The sequence below is a fragment of the Sciurus vulgaris genome, assembly GCF_902686455.1.
Source record: "Sciurus vulgaris genome assembly, chromosome: 2".
Classification (NCBI taxonomy): Eukaryota; Metazoa; Chordata; class Mammalia; order Rodentia; family Sciuridae; genus Sciurus; species Sciurus vulgaris.
The window spans coordinates 182,510,762-182,534,241 of record NC_136462.1 but is presented as its reverse complement, the minus strand read 5'-3'; the positions used below and the strand labels follow the sequence as shown (position 1 = coordinate 182,534,241).

At 42.6% G+C, this 23,480-nt stretch overlaps 1 protein-coding gene across 7 annotated transcripts in view; it reads right to left on the bottom strand.

Moving 5' to 3' along the window:
• Positions 1–322: 322 nt before the first annotated feature.
• Positions 323–23,480, bottom strand: part of DLGAP4 (DLG associated protein 4) — a 178,581-nt gene continuing 155,423 nt past the window's right edge. For 5 of the 7 annotated variants that reach the window (XM_079128146.1, XM_079128149.1, XM_079128147.1 and 2 more), the window contains 5 exons: positions 23,184–23,272; positions 22,244–22,656; positions 3,876–3,967; positions 2,860–3,015; positions 323–2,039 (listed from right to left, as the gene is read on the bottom strand). In XM_079128146.1, the coding sequence (XP_078984272.1) occupies positions 1,821–2,039; positions 2,860–3,015; positions 3,876–3,967; positions 22,244–22,656; positions 23,184–23,272 (969 nt within the window). In that variant the 3' untranslated portion in view covers positions 323–1,820. The remainder of the gene's footprint in view (positions 2,040–2,859; positions 3,016–3,875; positions 3,968–22,243; positions 22,657–23,183; positions 23,273–23,480) is intronic. The other 2 variants (XM_079128148.1, XM_079128151.1) reach the window with 1 other exon arrangement.

Genomic DNA, 23,480 nt, shown 5'->3' with positions numbered 1-23,480 from the left:
AAAGCCCCACACCATTCAAACGTGAGTGCAGGCAGGGGAGGCCACGCTGGACTACCTGGTCACTGGTCAGCGAGTACCCCAGCTCTGTCCCTGAGCTTAGGAAGCCCTTCTCCTCACAGGAGGTTGGCGGGGCACATGCTGCACACACCTTCCAGACAAGACGTGAGCTTTGCTCTCTCATCCAGGATCACAGACCTGGTATGTGACAGCTGGAACTGGGGTTTGCACTCAAGTCAGTCCATCTGGTTTCCTGGGGGTGCCCACTGCCACCCTCCTCTCCCTGGCCTGGCCCACGCGCTGCAATAACACCATGAGCCTGTGGTACACGTTACCTCATTTATTCTCACAACATGCCTGTGAGGTAGGGAGGGGCAGGGACTGTCCCCATTTTACAGAGGAGGAAGTTGAGGCACACAGAGGTCAAGTGACTTGCCCAAGGTCACAGACGGCGGCCAAGCTGGATTGGGGCCCCAGAGCAGGCCCTTGGTTCATCCAGGGGGGACCCCCTGCAGCACACGCCGGACAAGAGGACGTCTCCAATGCCCTGGAGTTGTATGCCCAGTACCGAGCGGCCCCTGGCGTCCTGAGTGCCCTGCTGCCCTTGCCTGGCCCGCCCCACCCCGCCCTGTTGGCCCGGGCCTCTGCAGCTCAGGGCTCCTGACACCTGGGAGAAGGGATGGGGCAGGGGAGAGAGGAGAATGGGGTAAAAAAACAGAACGGAAAACTCAGAGGCTGGGTTGGCAGGGGTGGGTGGGAGGGACAAAAAAAACAAAAACAAAAAGAGGGCTGCTTACACACAAGGTATATATTTTTACACACACTTGTACACACACCTAGATATAGTACATGTAAAAATATATGCTATTCACACACCCGCCTCCTGCCAGGTGCCCCAAGAGCCAGTGGTGGCGCTGGTGGCAGGTGAGCAGAGGGCGTTGTTAAATATACACTCTAGGGTCTATGTGCATATGTACACATACGTACAGACACCGCCACCTGCCCATGGGCACTGGACCAGGCGCGGCCAAGGACAGACAACCCTTGGAAGCCACTGAGTCCTAAATTTTCTTTCGCTGAAGGAAGAAGGGGCTGGAGAGAAGGCTGGAGTCTGGAGTGCGGGAACCGTGGCTTCACCTCACTTCCCCCAAAGACCAGCACGTTCCTCCTCTGCTCAGAGGCAAGTCCTGTCTGACGTCTGGGGGCAGCAGGGGGCGGCCTCCGCGGGTGCGTGCCTGTGCGAGACTGTGTGTGAGCACTTGGTGGGGGGAGCGCGGCTCTCTGCTCTCTGGGCCCTCGATCGACCCCAGAGGCTGAGACGCAGAGCCGCTGGCCATGGTGGTGACCCCTGTGTGAGCTCTGAAGGGAAAAGAAAAATGTAAGAATGAAAAATCCAAGGTCAGCGCGGGAGTAGCCGGGAAAAGGAGGGACATGGCAGGTGCCCAAGGCTGCCCTTGGACTGTCGTCGTCTTGTAAACAAGCTAGTGTAAGTTCTCATTGATAGAACAGTAAAAAGACCGCAGTCTGAGGCTGGGCCGGGAGTTGCCGAGTCCACTATCTAGTCCACCACGGCCAGCAAGAGGGAAAAAAGTTTTTTAGTTTTGTTCAATTTTTTTGTGTGAAGTCTTCATAACCTAAAGCTGGGAGGGACCCAAAAAAGCCAAATCGTGAGCCCTTGTATGCGTCAATTTGAAAGTTGGCTCAGGGTCTCTAAAGAGAGTAACCATACTAAAGGTTGAGAAAATTTTGTTTCATTCTCATTAAGATTTTTTTGTGTTTTTTAAACACTTTAAAATTGTTTCCTTCCTTCTTCCTTCATGGTCTCAGAGCCTGGTCTGGGCCTCAGGGACATAAATTTCGATGCTGTCTGCGCTCTCTGTGGCCGAGTTCTGCCGCACAGAAGCTGCCCGCTTGGCTGCCAGAAGTCTCTTGCGGGCCTCCTGACGCTGCTTGTCCCCTGCGTCTGAGGCCTTGTCGCGGCTCACTGCCGGCTTGGATTTGGCTGGCTTCTTTGGGACCGGAGGGGGTGGTTTCTTCTCTTCCTTTAGTAAGACAGTGAGGAAGGAACAAAAATAAAATAAAGGTGCCACATTTTATGTGGCGCTACCCCCAACTAAATGCTGCAGCTGGATCTCCCACCCTGCCTCCCTACACTGGGCACAGGCAACACACATCTGGAATCAGGAAGCCACAAGAAGCGATGATAGTGGGAGTAGCACAAGGCACAGAAGCAAAAAGCAAGCCAGAATCCTAGACTGTTCTAACAGGAGAGGACGGACAGATCACCTGTTCCCACCCTGCTCTGAGCCACTGGGAGCCTGAGACTCAGTCAGGAATCAGCCTGAGTCCTCCAGTCAGACAGGACTGACTCCCCAGTCACATTCTGCATGCTGTCCTAGGGGATCCGAACTTACAGGGGCCACAATCCAACAGATAGGTTCCACTGATTTACAGAAGGCAGCCCAAGCCTCAGGGAAGAGGCTGGTTGCCACAAGGAGGGGGAACAGGGTCCAGACCCCAGTACTCCAGGCAGCAAGGCCCCAGGAGAAGGGACTGTTTTGCTGATTGCAAAGTTCCAACAGCCACGTCTCCAGTGCTGTGGCATGGGCATGCCCCTCCCAGGACTCCCCTTTCCTGAACATGCAGGGCAGGATGGCATGCTTCAGGGGGCAGCCTCGACTACACAGAGCGAGCAGCAGGCTGGACAAGTGCCAAGCATGGACCCCGGCAGTGATGGACGTGAGCCCCAGCTCAAGACGACACACGGAGAAGGGAGCCAAGCAGCACTGACCGATGTGGGCAGCGTTACTGCCGACCAGGAATTTGTCCCTGGACTTCCCCTCCGCACTGCTCCATGCTCACCTTCCTCTTCTCGGGGGTCTCCACCAGCTGCCAGCTGTTGGCCTTGAGGTGGTAGAGTTCATCAAACTTCATGCTGATGTCCTCGATGGACAGCTGTAGCAGGTCCCAGAACCCTGCCAGGTCCTGGGCTGTTGGACGTGGGTTGGCATCAGGGTTCTGTGGGGCAGACGGAGATCAGTGGGTGGGCAAGGCAGAAGCTTGTCCTCCTACCCACACACGGTCCTTTGGCCCTGCCAGTCCTAGAGGGGCTCTGAGAGCCTAGTCTGGCTCCTGGGTTCCCAGTGTCTGCGTCAGTATCTGGGTGAGTAAATGGAGCCAGCTTCTGGCTGGTGTCAGTCCCAAAGGCAGGGTGGGCCCGCAGAAGGAGGAAGCAGTTTAATTACAAGAACGGGCCCATGCTTGGGGTCCAAGGCTGGCGCCACCACTATAGGGTCATGGCAAGGAAGGCACTCATATCCTCATGGGTGCCAGCAGACCCAGCAGTTCTCATTTTACAGCAAAGAAGCACTCTTGGCCAGGCTCTGCCAGTGAGGTGGGGGGACGCTGGACTCATTCCAGGTGGGTTGATGACGGGATCCATGTGGCCTCCCTCCCATCATTCTGTTCCATGATAACGCAACCCTCAAGTGCCTTCAGGTCCTGCAGACAAACACTCCCCATGAGCCCCACCCGAGAAGTTCTCCCCCTGCTTGGTTCACTGAGAGACTCTGACAGGTGGCCAGGAGGGAGAAGGAGACCTCTCCCTTCTGGTGGTGCTTCTTCAGTTCTTACCTGGCATGCCATCTTGGGCATAGAATGGACTATACAGCAGTCAGTCAGTGCGAACTGACTCTCCTGCTCACATGGCTGTTTCAACTTTGGGGTCAATGGTCTTTCAGGAGTGCCCCTCCTGGTCCTGTCCTGTGCCAGGCACTGGCATGCACTGCCACCACCTTTCCAGTGCCTGCAGGAAGCAGGGCCTTCTTGATGCTATGGAGGTTAGAGAGGCTGTGTGAAGGGACAAGAGTCACACTCACCAAGTTCTGCTCACAGAGGCCCCGGAACTGCTGGAATTTCTGGGACATCAGTAGCTGGGCGCTGCCCACAGCACTGAGGACTTTTCCTAAGACTGAGGGAGAAAGGGGGAAAAGCCAACTTAGCAGAGCACAGGGATGCTGCTGGAGTGGGACCACACACATAAATTGGTATTTGGGGATGGCTTCGGGTCTTCATTTTATTTATACATTAATCCATTTTGAGAAAAATGCAAATAATAAAGATAAAGTGAACCCTATTTCCTATCTCCTAAGGACATTTTATGGCAATAAATTAGGAAATTAAGCTTAAATGGAAAAATTTTCAGGAAAATATAAATTGCCACCAAGGACTCAAAGAACTACTAAAAAATTTGACTTTTTTCCTTCAGTACTTGGAAACTGAACTCAGGGCTTTGTACTTGCTAGGCAAGTGCTTGACTGCTGAATTACATCCACAGCCCCTTTTTATTTTGAGACAGGGTCTTGCTAATTTGCTCAGGCTGGCTTCCACCTTGCGATCCTCCAGCCTCAGTCTTCTGAGTCAGTGGGATCAGAGGTGTATGCCACTGCTCCTGGCCAGACCACTAAGTAACATTTTTTTTTTTTTTAAGTTGAAACAGAAGTTAAACATCTTCCCCCCAAAAGAAACTTGCTTTTCTGTCCCCAGTGTCAGGGTCAGTATTCAAATGATGGATAAAGGCAGTCAGTGCCAGTCCGGGTGGTGGGATTCCTCAGAAGGGACAGCCCTATCAGGCGAGGTTTTTACATAACCTTTAAGGAACAGACAATCCCTATCTTACATATACAGGCTGACAGGAAAACGATACAATTTACTTCAGGAACCCTGTGAGCAGACTGACATGCCAAGAACAGAGCACTCTGATTATTGACATAAATATGAAAGTCTTTTCAGCAAAACATAAGCAAATAGAATCCAACCAAAGAGTTTCAAAAACAAACATCCTAACCATGAAGTGTTCAGCTCCAGAGTATGACGCTGATTTTTTAGAGTGACTTCTAGTTTTAAAGTCACAGCATAAAGACAATATTATTCCCTCACCCTGCCAGAAAGCCTGAAAAGCAAAGTACACGAGAAGTCAAAATGCAAACTGTCTCCCCAGAACTCAAGTGTGATAAGAGAGGAGGGCCGCTGCATGCTGTGATGGCTGGTAGGGCTCAGTGAAGGTGGTAGGTTTGAGTTTTCCAAAATAAGTGGCACCAAGGAAGAGGGTGAGCCATGCGTGGCATGTGACTTTGCTGGGCAGCACCACCCTGCCAGCCTGGCATGTGTCCTGGTTCCTCTCCCACAGGATCTACTTGTAGGACACACTGAAGAAGAATGTGCCTCGTGGAGTTTGTACTGAAAAGGAACCGATGGAGGAGGGAAGCAAGACGTCACAGGAACCGCCACAGCACAGGAATATCTACCAGAGAACTGTTGCCAGGAAACAGATGAAAATTGTGATATTCAGCTACACAGAAGAGAGGTTCGAAGTGGAGACAGAGGTGCTCCAAAAAGGGATGGATGACACGACGATGGAAGGTGGCAGACGGGAGCTCTGCGACCAGAGCAGAGACACACTGGCCATCTGCAGACCCGGGGCCTAGGCTGCAGAAACTAACTGAAGACCACACGTGGGTGCCTTTAGGAACCAGAAGCAGCAACATAATGCACTAGAAAGTACTATGAAAAAGAGAATGGGACTGTTGGGCACTGCGGCGCACGCCTGTGATCCCAGTGTCTTGGGAGGTGGAGGCAGGAGGATTGCAAGTTCAAGGCCAGCATTAGCAACTTAGTGAGACCCTGTCTCAAAATAAAAAAGGACTAGGGATGAAGCAGTGGTAAAGTGCCCCTGGGCTCGATTCCCGGGGGTCGGGGGGAAATACACACACACACACACACACACACACACACACACACACACACGGAGACATGGGTTAGAAAAAGAATATGTATCTATCAAGAGTTCAAAAATGGGGGCTGGGGAGATAGCTCAGTCGGTCGGTAGAGTGCTTGCCTTGCATGCACAAGGCCCTGGGTTCGATCCCCAGAACCGCAAAAAAAAAAAAAAAAAAAAAAAAAAAGAGTTCAAAAATGGGGGGCTGAGGCTGGGGCTCAGTGGCAAAGCGCTTGCCTAGTGCGTATGAGGCTCTGGGTTTGATTCTCAGCACCACATAAAAATAAACAAAATAAAGGCATTCTGTCCATCTACAACTACATAAAGTGATAATAATAAAAAAGAGTTCAAAAAGGTGAGAATGGAGTTAATGAAAGAAATATTTGGCGAGATTATGGTTAAGAATCTTTCAGAAACGGCTAATAACACCAGTCTGAAGAGCCAGGAAGTCAAATGACTCTCAAGCAAAGACTGACTTATTTACAGTAAAAGCAAAAACAAAGAAGCTCTTAAGGAATCAAACAGAAACTTAAGCACAACAACCGATGAAGGCAGTAAAAAAATAAAGTACTGAGAAGAATGGGAGAGAACAGTCTCTTCAACAAACTGTCTGGGAAAACTAGACATTCACGTGCAAAAATTGGTGTACCTTTAACCTATACCATATTTAAAAAATTAACTCAAAATGAATTAAAGGTGAAAACTATCAAACTCTTAGACGAAAAGAAACAAATCTTCATGACCTTGGGGATCTGGCAATGCTTTCTTAAACAAGACGCCAAAAGCACAGGAAACAAAAGAAACAAATAGATCAACTGAACTTCACTGAAAATGAAAACTTTTATTCTTCAAAGGACACTATGAAAAAAGCAGAAAGGTAACCCAGGAGGTTCCGAGAGGAGTGGAGATGGCCCATGGAAGGTACACGGCCAGAGGATGGAACCTGTCTGGGACGTGGAGGCTGGCTGCCTGGGACCTAGGCACTGGGGTGCTGGGAGGCCCTGTGTCTTCACAGAAGCAAAGCAGAACAGTAGTGGCTGAACAGTAAGAGGTGAGAGCTGAGCAGAAAGACCCCTGGAAAGACACGTGGTATACTGTGCTGATCAGAGACACATCTGAAACACAGGGACACACAGAAAGTTGATAAATAAGAAAAAGGTACACCAGGTAAATTCTAAAAAAAAAAAAAAGAATACTGGTAGAGCTACACTAATGCAAGAGTAGATTCTGAGAGAAAAACTCAAAAAGCGTTCCCAAATTTTGACAGAGGATTCCATTCACCAGGAAATTGAAAACATTTCTTAACTCCCAACTACAAAAATGGGGAAAAAAAAGTCTTAACTTATAAGTATCTAATAATATAGCTTAAAAAAATGGAAAGTGAGGCCTGGGGCTGTGGCTTAGTGGTGAGCGTGTGCCTAGCATGTGTGAGGCACTTGGTTCAATTCTCAGCACCTCGTATAAATAAATAAATAAAATAAAGGTCCATCAAAAACTAAAAAATATATATATTAAAAAAAAAATGAGAAGCGAGGACTGTAAGAAGCAGCATCTATCACTGGAGTGAAGATACTAACATACTTCTTTCAGTAGCTAACAGGTAACTTGGCCCCCAAAGGACTAAGCTCAGAGAATATTTGATTCACTTAATGAGCTTGATCTAAAGGATAAAATACAGAACTCTAAACCCAGTATCTATAAAATCTGCTTTCTTGTCACACGGATGTGGAACATTCACTAAAACTAACAACATGCTCAGCGATGATACAATGCATTTTAAAGAACTGCGGTGGTGCGCTCCTGTAATCCCAGTGACTCTAAAGGCTGAGGCAGGAGGATCACAAGTTCAAGGGCAGCCTCAGCAACCTAGGCCCAACTTAGTGAGCCCCTATCTCAAAACAACTTAGTGAGCCCCTATCTCAAAATAAAAAGAAGAAAGGGTTGGGGATGTGGCTCAGTGGTAAAGTGCCCCGGGCTAAATCCCCAACACCCGCCCCCTCCAATAAAATAAAATAAAAAAGAACTGGGTATCATACAGATCTTGTTTTCAACATTAATACATGTAGGTCAGAAACCTGTAATGAAAATGTAATTAATTAATCTCCAAATATATATTTAAAAAAAACAGTTTTAAATAACCCACTGGTCAAAGAAATCACATATTTTAAGTTGTCAGATATGGCTTAAGTTGTACTTGGAGAGAAAGGCACAGTTTTCAAATTCTGTAAAAAAGGATGGGCTGACAAACAAATTAAGTATGGATATGAGATACTGGTAAAGGAACAACACAATTAATCCAAGGAGAGCAAATAGTCAATTAATAGGGAACTAATAAAATTAACAAGCCGTACCGGATTGATCAGGATTTTTAAAAAATGCAAATAAAAATACTAGGAATGCCCGACATGGTGGTGCACACTGTAATCCCAGTGGCTCAAGAGGCTGAGGTAGGAGGATTGAGAGTTCAAAGCCAGCCTCAGGCTCAGCAACTCAGCAAGACCCTAAGCAACTAAGAACCTGCTCAAAAAAAAAAAAAAAAAAAAAAAAAAAAATGCTGGGGATATGGCTTAATCAGTCATCAAGTGCCCCTGAGTTCAATCCTGGATACCAAAAAAAAAAAAAAAAAAAGAAAAAGAAAAAAGAAAAAATAGCCAGGCGCCGTGACATATGCCTGTAATCCCAGCGGCTTAGGAGGCTGAGACAAGAGGATCTTGAGTTCAAAGCCATCTTTAGAAACAGTGAGGTGCTAAGCAACTCAGTGAGACTCTGTCTCTAAATAACATACAAAATAGGGCTGGGGATGTGGCTCAGTGTTTGAGTGCTCCTGAGTTCAATTCCCAGAACCAAATAAATAAATACATAAATAAATGAAATGAATGAATGAATGAAAATAGGATCATATGATATAACTAACCTGGGAAAGAAAAAAAATTGTATGAAACAGTGAAATAAAAGACAATTCTGTGGCCATACTACCAAAAGCGTTATATAGATTTAATGCAATTCCAATTAAAATCTCAAGGACATTCTTCATAGAATCATGAAATTCATTTGGAAAAATAAAAAACCTAGAATGGCCAAAGCAAGCCTTAGTAAGAAGAGTGAAGCAGGAGGCATCACAATACCAGACCTCGAACTATACTACAGAGCCACAATAACAAAAATGGCACAGTATTGGCGCCAAAACAGACAGACAAACCAATGGTACAAAACAGAAGACACAGAGACAAACGCATATAAATACAGTTATCTCATACTAGACAAAGGAGCCAAAAACATTCACTGGAGAAAGGACAGCCTGTTCAATAAATGGTGCTGGGGAAAATTGGAAATAAAATCAAACCCCTATCTCTCACCCTGCATGAAACTCAACTCGAAGTGGATCAAAGACTTAGGCATTAGACTAGAGACCCTGTGCTTAACAGAAGGAAAAAGTAGGCCCAAATCTTTACCATGTGGGTTTAGGATCTGACTTCCTTAACAAGACTCCTAAAGTGTAAGAAGTTAAAAAAAGAATCAATAAATGGGATGGATTCAAACTAAAAAGATTGTTCTCAATCTTTTATGTAAAAGATTATGTTCTCAATCTTTTATGTACAATCGATTATGTAAAGAGACAGCCTACAGAATGGAAGAAAATCTTTACCACATGCACATCAGATAGAGCATTAATCTCCAGGATATATAAAAAACTCAAAAAAACATAACCCAATCAATAAATGGGCTAAGGAACTGAGTAGACACTTTACAGAAGAAGAAATACTATCAATCAACAAATGTATGAAAAAATGTTCAACATCTTTGACAATGAGAGAAATGCAAATCAAAACGATTCTAAAATTTTATCTCGCCCTATTCGGAATGGCAATTATCAAGAATACAAGTAATAACAAGTGTTGATGAGGATGTGGGGAAAAAGATACACTCATACACTGCTGGTAGGATTGAAAATTGCTGCAACCACTGTGGAAAGTGGTATGGGGATTCCTCAGGAAACTTGGAATGGAACCACCATTTGACCCAGCTATCCCATTTGAGTTTATACCCAAAGGACTTAAAATCAGCAGTGACACAGCCACATATTGATGTTTACAGCAGTTCAATTCACGACAGCAAAACTATGGAACCAACCTAGATGCCCTTCAACAGATGAGTGGAAAAAGAAAATGTGGTATACAATGGAATATTACTCAGACTTAAATAAGAGTGAAATTCTGGCATTTGCAGGTAAATGGATGGAACTGGAGAAAATCATGCTAAGTGAAATAAGCCAATCCCAAAACACCAAAGGTGAAATGTTTTCTCTTATAAGAGGATGCTGATCCATTGTTGGGGGTGGGTAGGGAAGAATGAAGGAACTTTGGATTATACAGAGGGGAGTGAGGGAAGGAATGGGGAAGTGGGGATGGGAAGGACAGTAGAATGAGACAGACATTATTACCCTATATACATGTATGGAATTAAAAAAAAAATTCATCACTGTCAAAAAAAAAGATAATGAAAAATAAATAAATTAATTAAAAAAAAAAGGCTGGGGATATGGCTCAGTGGCTACTAAGCACCCTAGGTTCAATTCCTGGTACCAAAATAAATAAATAAATAAGTACACAAATAAATAAATAAATAAAAAGCAAGAGGGGAGAAGAATCTATTAACAAAATTCATCACATTACTAGATTAAAGAAAAACCATGATTATCTAAATAGATACAATAAAAACTCCTTTTAATTACACACACACACACACACACATTCTTTTTTGAGACAGGATCTTGATAAATTGCCCAGGCTGGCCTCTAACTTCTGATCTTCCTGCCTTAGCCTCCAGAATAGTTGGGATTATAGGCATGTGCCTCTATACTGAGCTCAACAATTTTCTTTCTTTTTTTCTGTACCAGGGGTTGTACCCCAGGGGTGTTTAGCCACTGGGCCATATTTTGAGACAGGGTCTTGCTAAGTTGCTTAGGGCCTTGCCGAGTTGCTGAGGATGGACTTGAATTTGGTTCCTCCTGCCTTAGCTTCCTGAGTTGCTGGGATTACAAGTGTGCACCACCACACCAGGCATCAATAATTTTCTCTACCAGAATTAGAATAGCTATAAAAACCCACAGTATTATATACTACTCAATGGTATAATGTTAAATGAGATTTATTATTTACAAATAAATTTTAAAATTAGTAAAAATATAGCAAGATTTCCAGATATAAAATCAATATAAAGGCCAAGAGCATTTTAATAAATAGTAATAATTAGTTATTATCCTACAAAATAAAATGAATGATAGAGGCTTACCTCATTTCACAGAAAAATCAGTTTCAGGGGATCAAGGACTTAAATAGGAAAGCCAAAACTTGAAAAATTGTTACTAAAAGTAAATGGTAAAATATGTCTTCTGACTTTGGGAGAAATAATTTCTTTGGTGTGCATTGGGGGGTTGTTTTTTAAGACTCATGCTGTATTGTCCAGTCTGGCCTTGAACTCATGATTCTCTTGCCTTAACTCCTGAGTAGCTGGATTAGAGGTGAGTGTTACTATGACTGGAAGAAAGAGCTTAAGTGCAAACCATACAAGATAACATTGATAAATCTAACTACATTAAAATTAAGAATATTTGTTCATTTAAAAGATACTATAGCTGGGTACAGAGGCACATGCCTGGAATCCCAGAGACTTGCAAGGCAGAGGCAGGAGGATTGCAAGTTTGAGGCCAGGCTCAGCAATTTAGTGAGATTCTGTCTCAAAATAAAAAATACAAAGGGCTGGGTATATAGTTAAATGGTAGAGCACCCCTGGGTTCAATGGTTCAATCCCTAGTACCACCAAAAAAGAAGAAAAAAAAAAGATACCATAAAGAAACTGAAAGGACAAGTCATAACTGGAAGGAAATATCTACAATATATGTAACTGACAAAAGTTCCAAAATCAGATATATAAAGATCACGTGTAAGTCACTATGAAATAGGTAACCTAATTAAAAAACGAGCAACAGATGCAAACAGGCATTTGACAAATGAGGAAATATGAATGGCTGAAAGTGAAAAGATACTTGATTTCATTAGTAACCAATGAAATATGAACAACTACTATTTCATATCTATAGAACAGGTGAGGGAAAAAACCTTTTACATACTAGGTGTAAGCAAAGATGTAGAACACTAGGTACTTTCACAGAGTGCAGAAGGGAATATAATTTGGCATGACCATTTTGAAGAACAACCTGGCACTGTGTAAAACTGATCAAGTGCACACCCTGACTCAAGCATTTCTATTTCTAGCATATACCTTAGAAAACTCATGTATGTGCACCAGGACACACTATGTTCAGAACAACCCAGAGTCAGCACCCTGCTTAATGGTGAAAAGCTGAATTATTTCCCCCTAATATCCGGAAGACATAAACAAAGATGCATGCACTTGCCACTTCTACTTAATGTTATACTGCAGCCAAGGCCTTCAGGCAAAAAATGAAGTAACAAGAATCTAGATAAGAAAGAAAAAAGCAAAACTACTTTTATTCTCAGAAGACATGATCTCGTATACAAAAAACTTAAGGAAGACACATAAAAGATTAGAATGAACAAATAAGTTCATTAAAGTTGCAGGATACAAGGTCAATATTTTAAAAAATCAATTAAGGGCTGGGAGTATAGCTCAGCGTTAGAATGCTTGCTTAGCATATAGGAGGCCCTGGGTTTGATACCCAGCATCACAGACAAAATATATATTTCTACACACTATCAGTGGACAATCTGAAAGTAAAATTAAGAAAATAATTCTATGTACAATAGCAAGAAGATGAATAAAATACTTAACAAACAACAAAAGTGTTGAAACTTATACACTGAAAGGTATAAAAAATCATGAAAAGAAAAATTTTAAAATGTAAATAAATAAAAGGATTTTCCATGTTCATGGATGGGAAGGCTTAATATTGTTAAGATGCCAATACCCTCTAAACTGATTCACAGACTTAATGCAATCCCTGTCAAAAATCCTGGTTGCTTTTCTTTAGAAAAACTGAAAAGCTGATTTCAGCTGCCTATAACCCCCCCGCCCCCCAACAACACACACACCCAATGTGAGGTCTCACTATGTTTCCCAGGCTGGTTTGGAACTCCTGGACTCAAGCAAACCTCTAATCTCAGCCTCCCAACCTGGTACTACAGGTATATGCCACTGTACCCAACTTGATCTATTAATTTTTTTACTTAAAATTTTTTATTTTTAAATTTGTAGTACTGGTATCTGAGCCTAGAGGTGCTCTACCACCAAATCACATTCCCAGTCCTTTTTATTTATTTTTTATTTTGAGACTAGGTCTCACTAAGTTGCCAAGCTGGCCTTGAACTTGTGATCCTCCTTCCTTAGCCTCCTAAGTTTGTGAGACTACGGGCATGTGCTACAGTGCTTTGCTAACCTAGTCTGAAGAACAAAGTTGAAGGACTCATATTTCTCAATTTCAAAACTTATCACAAAACTATAGCAAGTACGACAGTATGATACTGGCATAAGTGTATACATATGTATCAGTGCCATGGAATAAAATTGAGAGTTCAAATATAAATCCTTGCATTTGATTTTTGACAAGGGTGCCAAAACCATTCAATGGGGGGAAAGAATAGTGTCCTTAAAAAATGGTGCTAAATATCCAAATGTGAAAGAATGAAGTTGGACTCATATTTCACACCACACACAAAGACTAATTCAAGATTACTAAATGTATCAGTTAAAATTGTAACTGTTAGAAGCAAACAGGAGTGAATCTTCATGATCCTAGATTAGACAACAGTTTCTTAGACTTCACATCAAAAGCACGGTGACAGAAGAAACAAATCAGTAAATTATACCTCATTAAAATTAAAGACTTAGGGCTGGGGGTGCAGCTCTGTGATAAAGCACATGCTAAGCATGTGAAAGCCCTGGGTTTAATTCCAGTACCACAAAAATATAAATGAAAAAAAATTTTTAAATTTAGCCCAAAAGTGAAACAACCTGACTGTCCATCAACTGATGAATAAGCAAAATGGAACCCATGACACAACAGAATATTATTGAACAATAAAAAGAACTGGTTTCTGGGCTGGGGTTTTGGCTCAGTGGTAGAACACTTATTTCCATCCTCAGCACCACATATAAATAAATAAAATAAAGGTATTGTGTCTACCTACAACAAAAAACAAATAGTTAAAAAAGAAAGTGTTCCTGATACATACAACAACATGGGTAAACCTCAAAAATATTATACTAAGTACAAAATGCTAAACACGCTGGGCACGGGGGCACATGCCTATAATTCCAGGGACTCAGGAGGTTGAGGCAGAAGGATTCCAAGTTCAAAGCCAGCATCAGCAATTTAGGGAGACTCTAAGCAACTTAGATCCTGTGAAAGAAAGAAAGGAAAGGAAGGAAGGAAAGAAGGGGGAAAAAAAGGAGAGAAAAAGAAAGGAAGAGCAGGAAGGAAGGGGGCTGGGGATGTGGCTCAGTGGTAAAGCACCTCTGATTAAATTCCTGGTATGGTACCAAAAAAAAAAAAAAAAAAAAAAAAAAAGAAGAAGTTAAACACAAGAGATCATGTGTTGTATGATTTCACTTATAGGAAATGTTCAGAATATGGGATTCTATGGAGAAAAAGTAGAGAAAATTAGTGCTTACCTAGGACTAGGGGATTGAGAGGAAGTGACGGGGAAAGATGACTAAATGGGTACAAGGTTTCTTTTTGGGGTAATGAAAATGTCCTAAAATTGGGTAGTAGTGATCGTCCCACAACTCTGTGAATTCACTAGCTCACTAAACTGTATCCCTTAAAGCAGTAAAAATGTTTTAGAATGCAAATTACATCTCAGGGCTCGGGGTATAGCACACTGGTAGCATGTGCTTATTAGCATTCACAGGCCTTGGGTTCAATCCACAGAATGTCCCCCAAGTTATATCTCAATAATGTTGTTATTAAAAAATGTTCTGTGTTAGACAAAGGGAATAAAGGGAAGGGAGGGGGGATGAGACTAGGAAAGACAGTAACTTTCCTATGTTCACATATGAATATAGGACCAGTGTATTTCCACATCATGTACAACCACAAAAATGGGGAGTTACACTTCATGTATCTATAAGAGGTCAAAATACATTCTACTGTCATGTATAACTAAAGAACAAATAAAAGATTTTTTAAAATGTCCTGAATTGGTCAGGCACGGTGGCACACTCCTGTAATCCCAGAGACTTGGGAAGGTGAGGCAGGAAGATCTCAAGTTTGAAGTCAGCCTGAGCAATGTAGTGAGACCCTGTCTCAAAATAAAAATTAAAAAAAGGGATGGGGATGTAGCTCAGTGATAGACTGTCCTTGGGTTCAATCTCCAGGACCATGATAAAAAAAAAAAAAAAGGTTCAGAACTGAAGACTAGAAACAATGCAACTGCTCATCAGTGGAATGGATTGACAATGGTATATTCATGGAGTAGAATGCTACCTGCCAATGAAAAGGACCAACTACAGGCACAGGCATAACATGGACGAATTTAAAAAAACAAGGTGAATAAAAAAGTCAAGTCTCAGAAAAACATGCTTCTGTTAATATTAGTTTGACAAAAAAGGAAAAGAAAACAACATATTCCTTAGGGATGGTAAAACTATAAAGAAAAGCAAGGATATAATTAACACAAAATTTAGGACAATACTTCCTGCTTGACAGAGAAAGTAATATATATCACTGGAGTTCAAAGCTTTAGTAGTAATAAGCCCAGATATATTGGAATCACATTGTGAAGGGATTATGCTGTCTAAATTTGAAATAAAAAGCAACTGTTGGATAACATTCCAATTCAGGTACAGTACATGCTAATTACAAGATGTAATTAATAAGAACAGTGAAGCTGGGTGCAGTGGTGCACACCTGAAATCCAAGCTCCTGGGGCAGCTGCTGATATGGCCTGGGCAACTTAGTGCAATGCTGTCTCAAAACAAAATTTTAAAAAGGGCTGGGAGCTGGGAGCAGTGGTGCATACTGATAATCTCAGTGACTCAGGAGGTTAGGGCAGGAGGATTACAAGTTTGAGGAGAGCCTCGGCAACTTAGTGAGACCCTGTCTCATAAGAACAAAAAGGCAGGGTGGAGCTGGGAATGTAGCTCAATGGCAAAGCATCTCTGGATTCAATTCCCAGACAAAAATAAAATAAAGGGCTGGGGAGATAGCTCAGTTGGTAGAGTGCTTGCCTTGCGTGCATAAGACCTTGGGTTCGATCCCCAGCACCGCAAAAAAAAAAAAAAAAAAAAAGGGCTAGGTACTGTAGCTCAGTGGTAGACTGCTTACCTAGCATGATCGATACCAAGTACTGTGAAAAGCAAACAGAATGAAAAAACAGTGAAAGGTCAGAATTAAAAAAGATGGAACAAGGGCTGGGGTTGTAGCTCAGTTGGTAGAGTCTTTGCCTTGCATGCACAAGGCCCTGAGTTCAATCCCCAGCACACTTAAAAAAAGAGAGAGAGAGAGAGAGAGATGGAACGAGACACAATGAACAGACCCTATTTGAAGGAAGGCTGCCGCAGCAACACTCAAAACACACAGAACAAGAGGGTTAGAAAAAACAAATCACATCCCAGCAACCACAGAGGATCACTAAACATCCACCAGTAATAGAATAATTCTGAACTTGACACAGCTAATCTATCTTCAAAATAAAGGCAATGTGACAGAATTATAAGTAGACAAACTCAATATTTACAGAAAGTGGAGTGATATAGACACATTCCCCAAATACAAAGCAATTACACTGAAAACAGTAAAAAAAAAAAAAAAAAAAAAAAAAGGCTCCTCTCTTGGAACACAAGCCCTTGCCTCCTCCAGTTTTCACACCTTGGCCTGCTCAGAGCAGCCTCCCACTCTCCCAGATGGCTGTTCCAGATCCGCTCTCCTGCAAGCTTCAGTCCCTGCTACTTCCTCGCTCTGAGCTGATGGCTCTGCTTCCCCATGCCACACCTCAGATGCTGCCTTCCTCTGCCACACAAAGGAGCCCTGCGTTCCTGCAAAATTAATGCCCTGCTCTAACAAGGCCATTCTCAACAACATATAAACAAGCCTATATTGCCCTGTTTAAAAAACAAATCACCACCCACCCTCTTCTCTGGCCCAATATCCCTCCACTTCTCTGCTCCTTTATATGGGAAAAATCCTCAGTAATGTCTCCAGTTACTCTCCTGCAAGTTTCTCTTACTCCTTCTCTAATCAGGCTGCACCACTCGCCCCCTGCTACCACCATCCCACCAAAATGGGTCTTCAAGGTCTCATGTTAGTATTGTAGTACTTTGTCATCAACGGAAACCACAGATAACTGCATTCCCCATTGTAGTTGTCATAGTTACACTGAAACACTGCTCCTTGCTACTTTGAAACGATAGTAATTAGATTCACAACAGATCTTGTTACTTGATGCATTGAAAAAACACATGCTATTAATGTAACAGCTGATAATCTTGATATCATTTTTACTTTATGTATTTAAACCTACTATTTTGAGAAAGTGTCAAGAGAAGTCTATTTTTAATAAGACCTGCCCACACAGAACTGTTGGGCAGCATCTCAATGCTTCAATTGTACCCTAATTTTAATTTTTTAAATCAAATTAACATGTTCCTAATTAGAATAAGTGGAAGGATTAACAACAAAAACAGATAAACTTCATCAAACTTAAACACTTATGCATCAAAGGACACTATCAAGAAAGTGATAACAGAATAGAAAAAAATATTTGTAAGTCACATACATGACAGGGGCTAGTATCCAGAATATATATATAGTATTCTTAAAACTCAACAAAAAGACCAATTAGATGGCAGTGGTAGCACCTATCTCTAATCCCAGTTACTTGGTAGGAAGATCAAGAAAGATTAAGTTCTAGGACAGGCTGGGCTAAATTGCCACTTAGCAAGACACTGTCTTGAAAAAAAAAATTAAAAAAATAAAAAGATTGAGGTTGTAGCTCAGTAGTAGATTACCTAGGGTTCAATTTTCTGCATGTGAGTATGTACACATGCATGTATGTTTATTTTATTTTATTTTTTAAAAAGGCTTGAAAATGTAGCTAAGTGGTAGAGTATTTAGAACAATTGCCTAGCATGTTCAAGGCCTTAGGTTCAATTCCAAGTAACACACACACACACACACACACACACACACACACAAAAAGAATCTAAAAAATTAAGAGATAATATAGGAAAACAGGAAAATATTTATACAGGTTTTAAAGAAATAGAAGATACAATATCCATAAACAAGGACAACATATGAAAAAGGAACAGAATAAACCTATTAGCTCTTATTTAGATGGCTGTGGTAAACATTTGATGGGCAGAGTTGGAAGATAAGTCAAGAAAACCTTCCAATTTCAACACATTTTTCCAACAAAGATATAAAAGCCAATAAACACATACAAAGGTGCTCAGCATTACTATTTACCATGGAAATGCAAATCAAAACCAAAATGAGATTACACTTCATACCCATTAGGATGGCTATGGTCAAAAAGGTATTGGCAAATCAAAACCCTCACACTGCTGTTGGGAATGTTAAATGGTGCAGCTTCTCACAAAGGTAAACATAGAGTTACTGTATGACCCGGCAATTCCAGTAGTAGGTATTCATCCAAAAGAAACAAAGATACACTCATATTAAAACTTGTACATGAACCTGGGAGCAACAGCACATGTGTGTAATCCCAGAGACTCAGGAGGCCAAGTTTAAGGACATCCTCAGCAATTTAGTGAGGCCCTAAGCAACTTAGTGATACCTTCCTGTCTCAAAATAAAAAATAAATTAAAAAAGGGTTGGGGATGTAGCTCAGTAGTAAAGTGCCGCTGGGTTCAATCCCCATTAAAAAAAAAAAAATTGTACATGAATGTTCATAGCAACATTATTCATAGCAGCCAAAAATTAGAAATAATCTGAATGTTCACCAACATATGAATGCATAAAAAAATACAGTATATTCATAAAATGGAATGCTACTTGGCAACAAAAAAGAATGAAGTATATGTACATACTACAACATAGATGAACCTTGAAAACATGCTGTGTGGAAGAAGCCAGACACAAAAGATCACATATTATATGATTCTATTTATATGAAATGTACACATTAAGCAAATTATACAGAGACAGAAAGCAGATTCATGGTTGCCTATGGATGGTGGGGGAGGTGATGGTTTATGAATATGGAATATCCTTTTGGGAAGAATAAAATGTTCTGGAATTTGGTAGAAATGATGGTTGCACAACACTGTGAATATACTAAATGTCACTGAATTATACACATAAAGATGGTCAATTTTATGGTATGTGAATTATATCTCAATAAAGCTGTTATAGGACTGGGGAGTGGCTCAGTGTTAAGAGTGGCTTGCCTAGCATTTGAGAGGCCCTGGGTTTGATCCCCTGCACAAAAATGAATAATAAGGCTGTTAAAGATGAAAGAAAGGGCTGGAGTTGTGGCTCAGTGGCAGAGCGCTTGCTTGGCATGTGGGAGCCACTGGGTTCAATTCTCAGCACCGCATATATATGTATAAATAAATAAAAATAAAGGTCCATTGCCAACTTAAAAAATGTTTTAAAAATGAAAGAAAAAATAATAAAAGAAAAAGAACTTTTTAGAAAGTATGAGAAAAAAGACACAATGAAGAAAAGACAAGGGACTGACGATCAACCCAGCAGGTCCAATATTTGAGAGGAATTCTGAGAGAAAAAAAAACAACAAATAGAAGTATGGAAATTATTTTAAAAAATTAATGTGAGACTTCTTCTAAGAAACTAAAGATCCACATCTTCAGGTAGAAATAGCCAATTAACTATTAGCACAATTAAAGAAAAAAGACCCATTCCATGGCATATCACTGAGAAATTTTGTAAGTTAGGTATAGTAAAGATCCTAATAGCTCCCAGAGATAACAAAAACACAAAAGGTAGAAATCAGAATGGCATCAAACCTTTCAGCAGAAGTAATGGAAGCTATACACAGTGAAGTCTGTTTTTTTTCCTGAAGAAAAATTATTAACTTTATATTAAGATTTTATATATAAACTACAAGGTATACAATTTATATTTACTATCTTTTGATAGATCTAAACAAACATATGTATTTGTTTCTCAGGATTAAATGCAGAGGCACTTTACCACTAAGCTACCTCCCAGTCCCTTTTATTTTTATTTTGAGATAGGGTCTCACTAAATTGCTTAGGGTCTTGCTAAGTTGCTAAGGTTGGCTTTGAACTTGTGATTCTCCTGCATCAGCCTCTGGAGTTACTGGGATTACAGGTGTGCACCACTGCACCTGGCTAAATATTTATTGTTTTAATTTTAATTTATATTTATTTTTTTCATCTTTATACCCAGTTAAACTACATGAGGTCTGAATGAAGAAATGTAAAGTTTCCAAAAATTTCTCTCCAATGTATTCCAGTAAAACGACGGACAAAAACCAAGAAAGCAGAAGACCATGTGGTCTAAAAAGCAGGGTGTTCACTGTGGAGAGGTGCCAAGGACAATCCCTGGTGATGCAAGTAAAAGTCTCAGGGACAGCAGCTAGAGAGCAGACCCAGAGAACAATGGGCCAAGCCCAAGCAGAGGACAAAGGGGCAGGAAAAATATGAAATCATAAGATTATCTGATGTATTAGCACATTTGAAAAATGCTATTGATGAAGGTTGGTGGGCCTGGTGGACCAAGTGGAGAAATTACCAATAAGAATTTAGAAAATGGGGGCTGGGGAGATAGCTCAGTTGGTAAAGTGCTTGCCTTGCAAGCACAGGGCCCTGGGTTTGATCCCCAGCACCGCAAAAAAAAAAAAATTTAGAAAATGGACCAAGCCTAGTGGTTCACACTTATAATTCTAGCTACTCTGGAGGCTGAGGCAAGAGGAATGAATGAAGAAAAGCAAAGTTTTTTCAGGTTGAGGCCAACCTGAAAAACTTAACCAAAAAGATTAAAATAAAAAGGGCTGGGGACGTAGCTCAGTGCCAGAGCGATACTTTTTTAGCATATGCAAAGCCCAGGGTCAATCTTCAGTACCCCCTACCCCACCAATTTAGAAAACAGATTTCACCACAAAGGAAGTAATCATTCTAGGAGAAACAAATTAATTAAAAAAGAAAACGAACTAATAATATATTAGACCTTGTAGTAAATGATAGCTTCATACTCATAGTAAACAGAAGCATTAGCTGTTACTTAGTCAAAACCCATCAGCTCATATGTGGAGGGTAGGGGCACAAGAGGTGGAGGTCTTTTGATAGATCTAAACACTCATTTATTATAACATGAGATCGACACATAATGATGACTAATTTTGGAGAAGAAAGGAAGGTAATCACATTGTAAAATAAGAAACATGAAGGCAAATACCAGAACAGACAGCTGATCAAGGCTGGAAGGCAGTGTGGGGGAAGTGGCTGGATAGTTTCTGTCAGGTGCCTTGGGTGCTTTCTGATCCTTGCCTCTGGTTTGATTTTTTTAAATACATTATTATAAAAAGTTATTAGGCACATACCTCACAACAGTTCCTTGCACACCAGTGGGTGTATCAAAGCTGGGAACTGGCCTAGAGGACAGTGAAAACTGATTCCAAAGCGTGCTCTAAATCATCAAAGCATGCATGTGCTCCCTTGGCTACCCTGGCAGGGGTCACTGGGATGTGGATCTATCCTATTGGATACTCTGAAGGCCTGACCTTCCTGAACCTTCTGCGGAGGAGGAACCAACTGGGAAGCAGAACTTTGGCTGAATGAGATCAGTGCAGGGCAATAGGCTAGAGCTTCCCAAGGGCCTGCCTCTTCTTCCTTTCCTGCTAGGAAAGTACTCTACCACTGAGTTCTACCCCAGCTCTATCTAGTTCTTTCCTAAACTAATTTCTTAGTTTTTTTTTTTTACTTTTTAAATAGGCATGGTATAGTTAGAGATGGTAACTGGAAAAGTAGATAACTTCTGTTTCTTGCATCCTATTATGGTCCCGTCAGATTTCTGGTGCTTGGCACACAATGAACACTCAATAAGGAGTTATTAAAGGAACAATTACAGTGCCAAGTTTCTCTGTGTCCAGCACTCCAGCAGGCCCTTTACGTAGACCATCACATTCAATCCTCACAACATGCCTATGCAGTTAAAGCGGAGGATGAGGAAACAGGCTAGAGTAACTTGAGTAAGGTCACGTCATTAGTAAAGTAAGAGCTGGGATCCAAATCCAGGTGTGGCTGAGCTCACAACTTGCACGATGAGTAGCTATTCTCTGAAGTCCTAACTAGAAAGACATCTGGTTAGTAGGTAAGGATGGACGGCAGAAGGGAAAAAATGAAAGTAAGAGGTGAGCTCTAAACACTGGCCCAAGAACAGAAACTAAGAGTCCCTCCCCAGAGGCTGAGGCTGGTCAAAAGCTGGAGAACGCCATGTACCCCTGTCCCCTTGACCCAGGGGGTCACTGTTAGAGCACACACCTTCTTCAGAGAGGTTGTTCTCTTTGGTCTCCTTGTCCATCTGGCAGCACCAGCCTTCTAGCCGCTCTGTTTCTGCCTGAAGTAGCTTCAAGAACCAGTAGCCATCTCGGCGGCAGGCCCCTGGCTGTGCTGGCTCTGATGGGGAGCTGGAGGAGGTCTCGAGCCAGGGGTCAGGTGGGGGCAGCGAGGACGCCTCAAGGGCAGGGTCGCTGTTGTCTCCATAGGAGAGGTTGCGCTTGATCTGGGCAATCTTGGGGGCCTGCCGGGGGCCGGCATCAATGCTGATGGAGTTGGGATGTGGGGTACAGTCCGGGAGGCTCCTTTCAGATGACTTACAGCTTGAGTCATTGGCATCCTGGGTATCCGAGTCTGTGTCCCGTCGGGAGGACATACTGTGAGAGGGGGCACTGCTTCTGTGGGGGTGGGGGTGGATGGGGTAGGGACAAGAAGGAGTGAGTCACCAAAAGGGCCAAAGACCAGAGGCCACTTGACCCGGACACACGGGAGACAGAGAAACGGATGCATCATCTGCTCACCATGCGCCTGAAGCGGGTCCCACAGCCCCCGTCTCATTCTCGGCTCAGCCCTTGCCCCATCCCACCCGTACCCACACGCACGCACACACACACAAGGACAAGGTCATAAGGTTGCCTGTTTACTGCAGTGGGGCCAGGAAGACCACCAACATCAGGTTAGCTGGGGCCATGTCCCAGCCCAGCCTTGGGCCCCATGGGCTGACTGGTCTCACAGAGCAAGTGCTCATTTGTCCACCCGCCCACCCCCTGCCCGGCCTCCCAAGCCTGGGCCACCGCCAGCACCCCAAACCCAGCTTGGTTATTAGAAATCCAGCAAGGAGAAGTGGGTTAGGGAGAGCAGGAGAGGTGAGAGCAGAGGGAGGGAGAGGAGGGGGAGAAGCAGCCGCCACCTCTGTCCAACTTACCGCCAGTCGTCCTCTACCTGAACCCCGATGGACTGGAATTTGGTAGCGGGACTGGGCTCCTCTTTTGGCACTGGCTGAATGCAGTCAACCTTATTGAAGGACAACGACAGCAACGGCACGGAGACAAAGACAAAAATAAAAAACAAACACCACACTTGCTGCTGAAATTCACATTAGTGGGACGACGCAAACAGACGTGTGGACAGACAGACACAAGGCATGCGGACACTGCACGTGGGCCCGAGGCCGGACCAGGTTAAGCCGGGCACTGCTCATTCGCGCGGAGGCGGGAGGTGG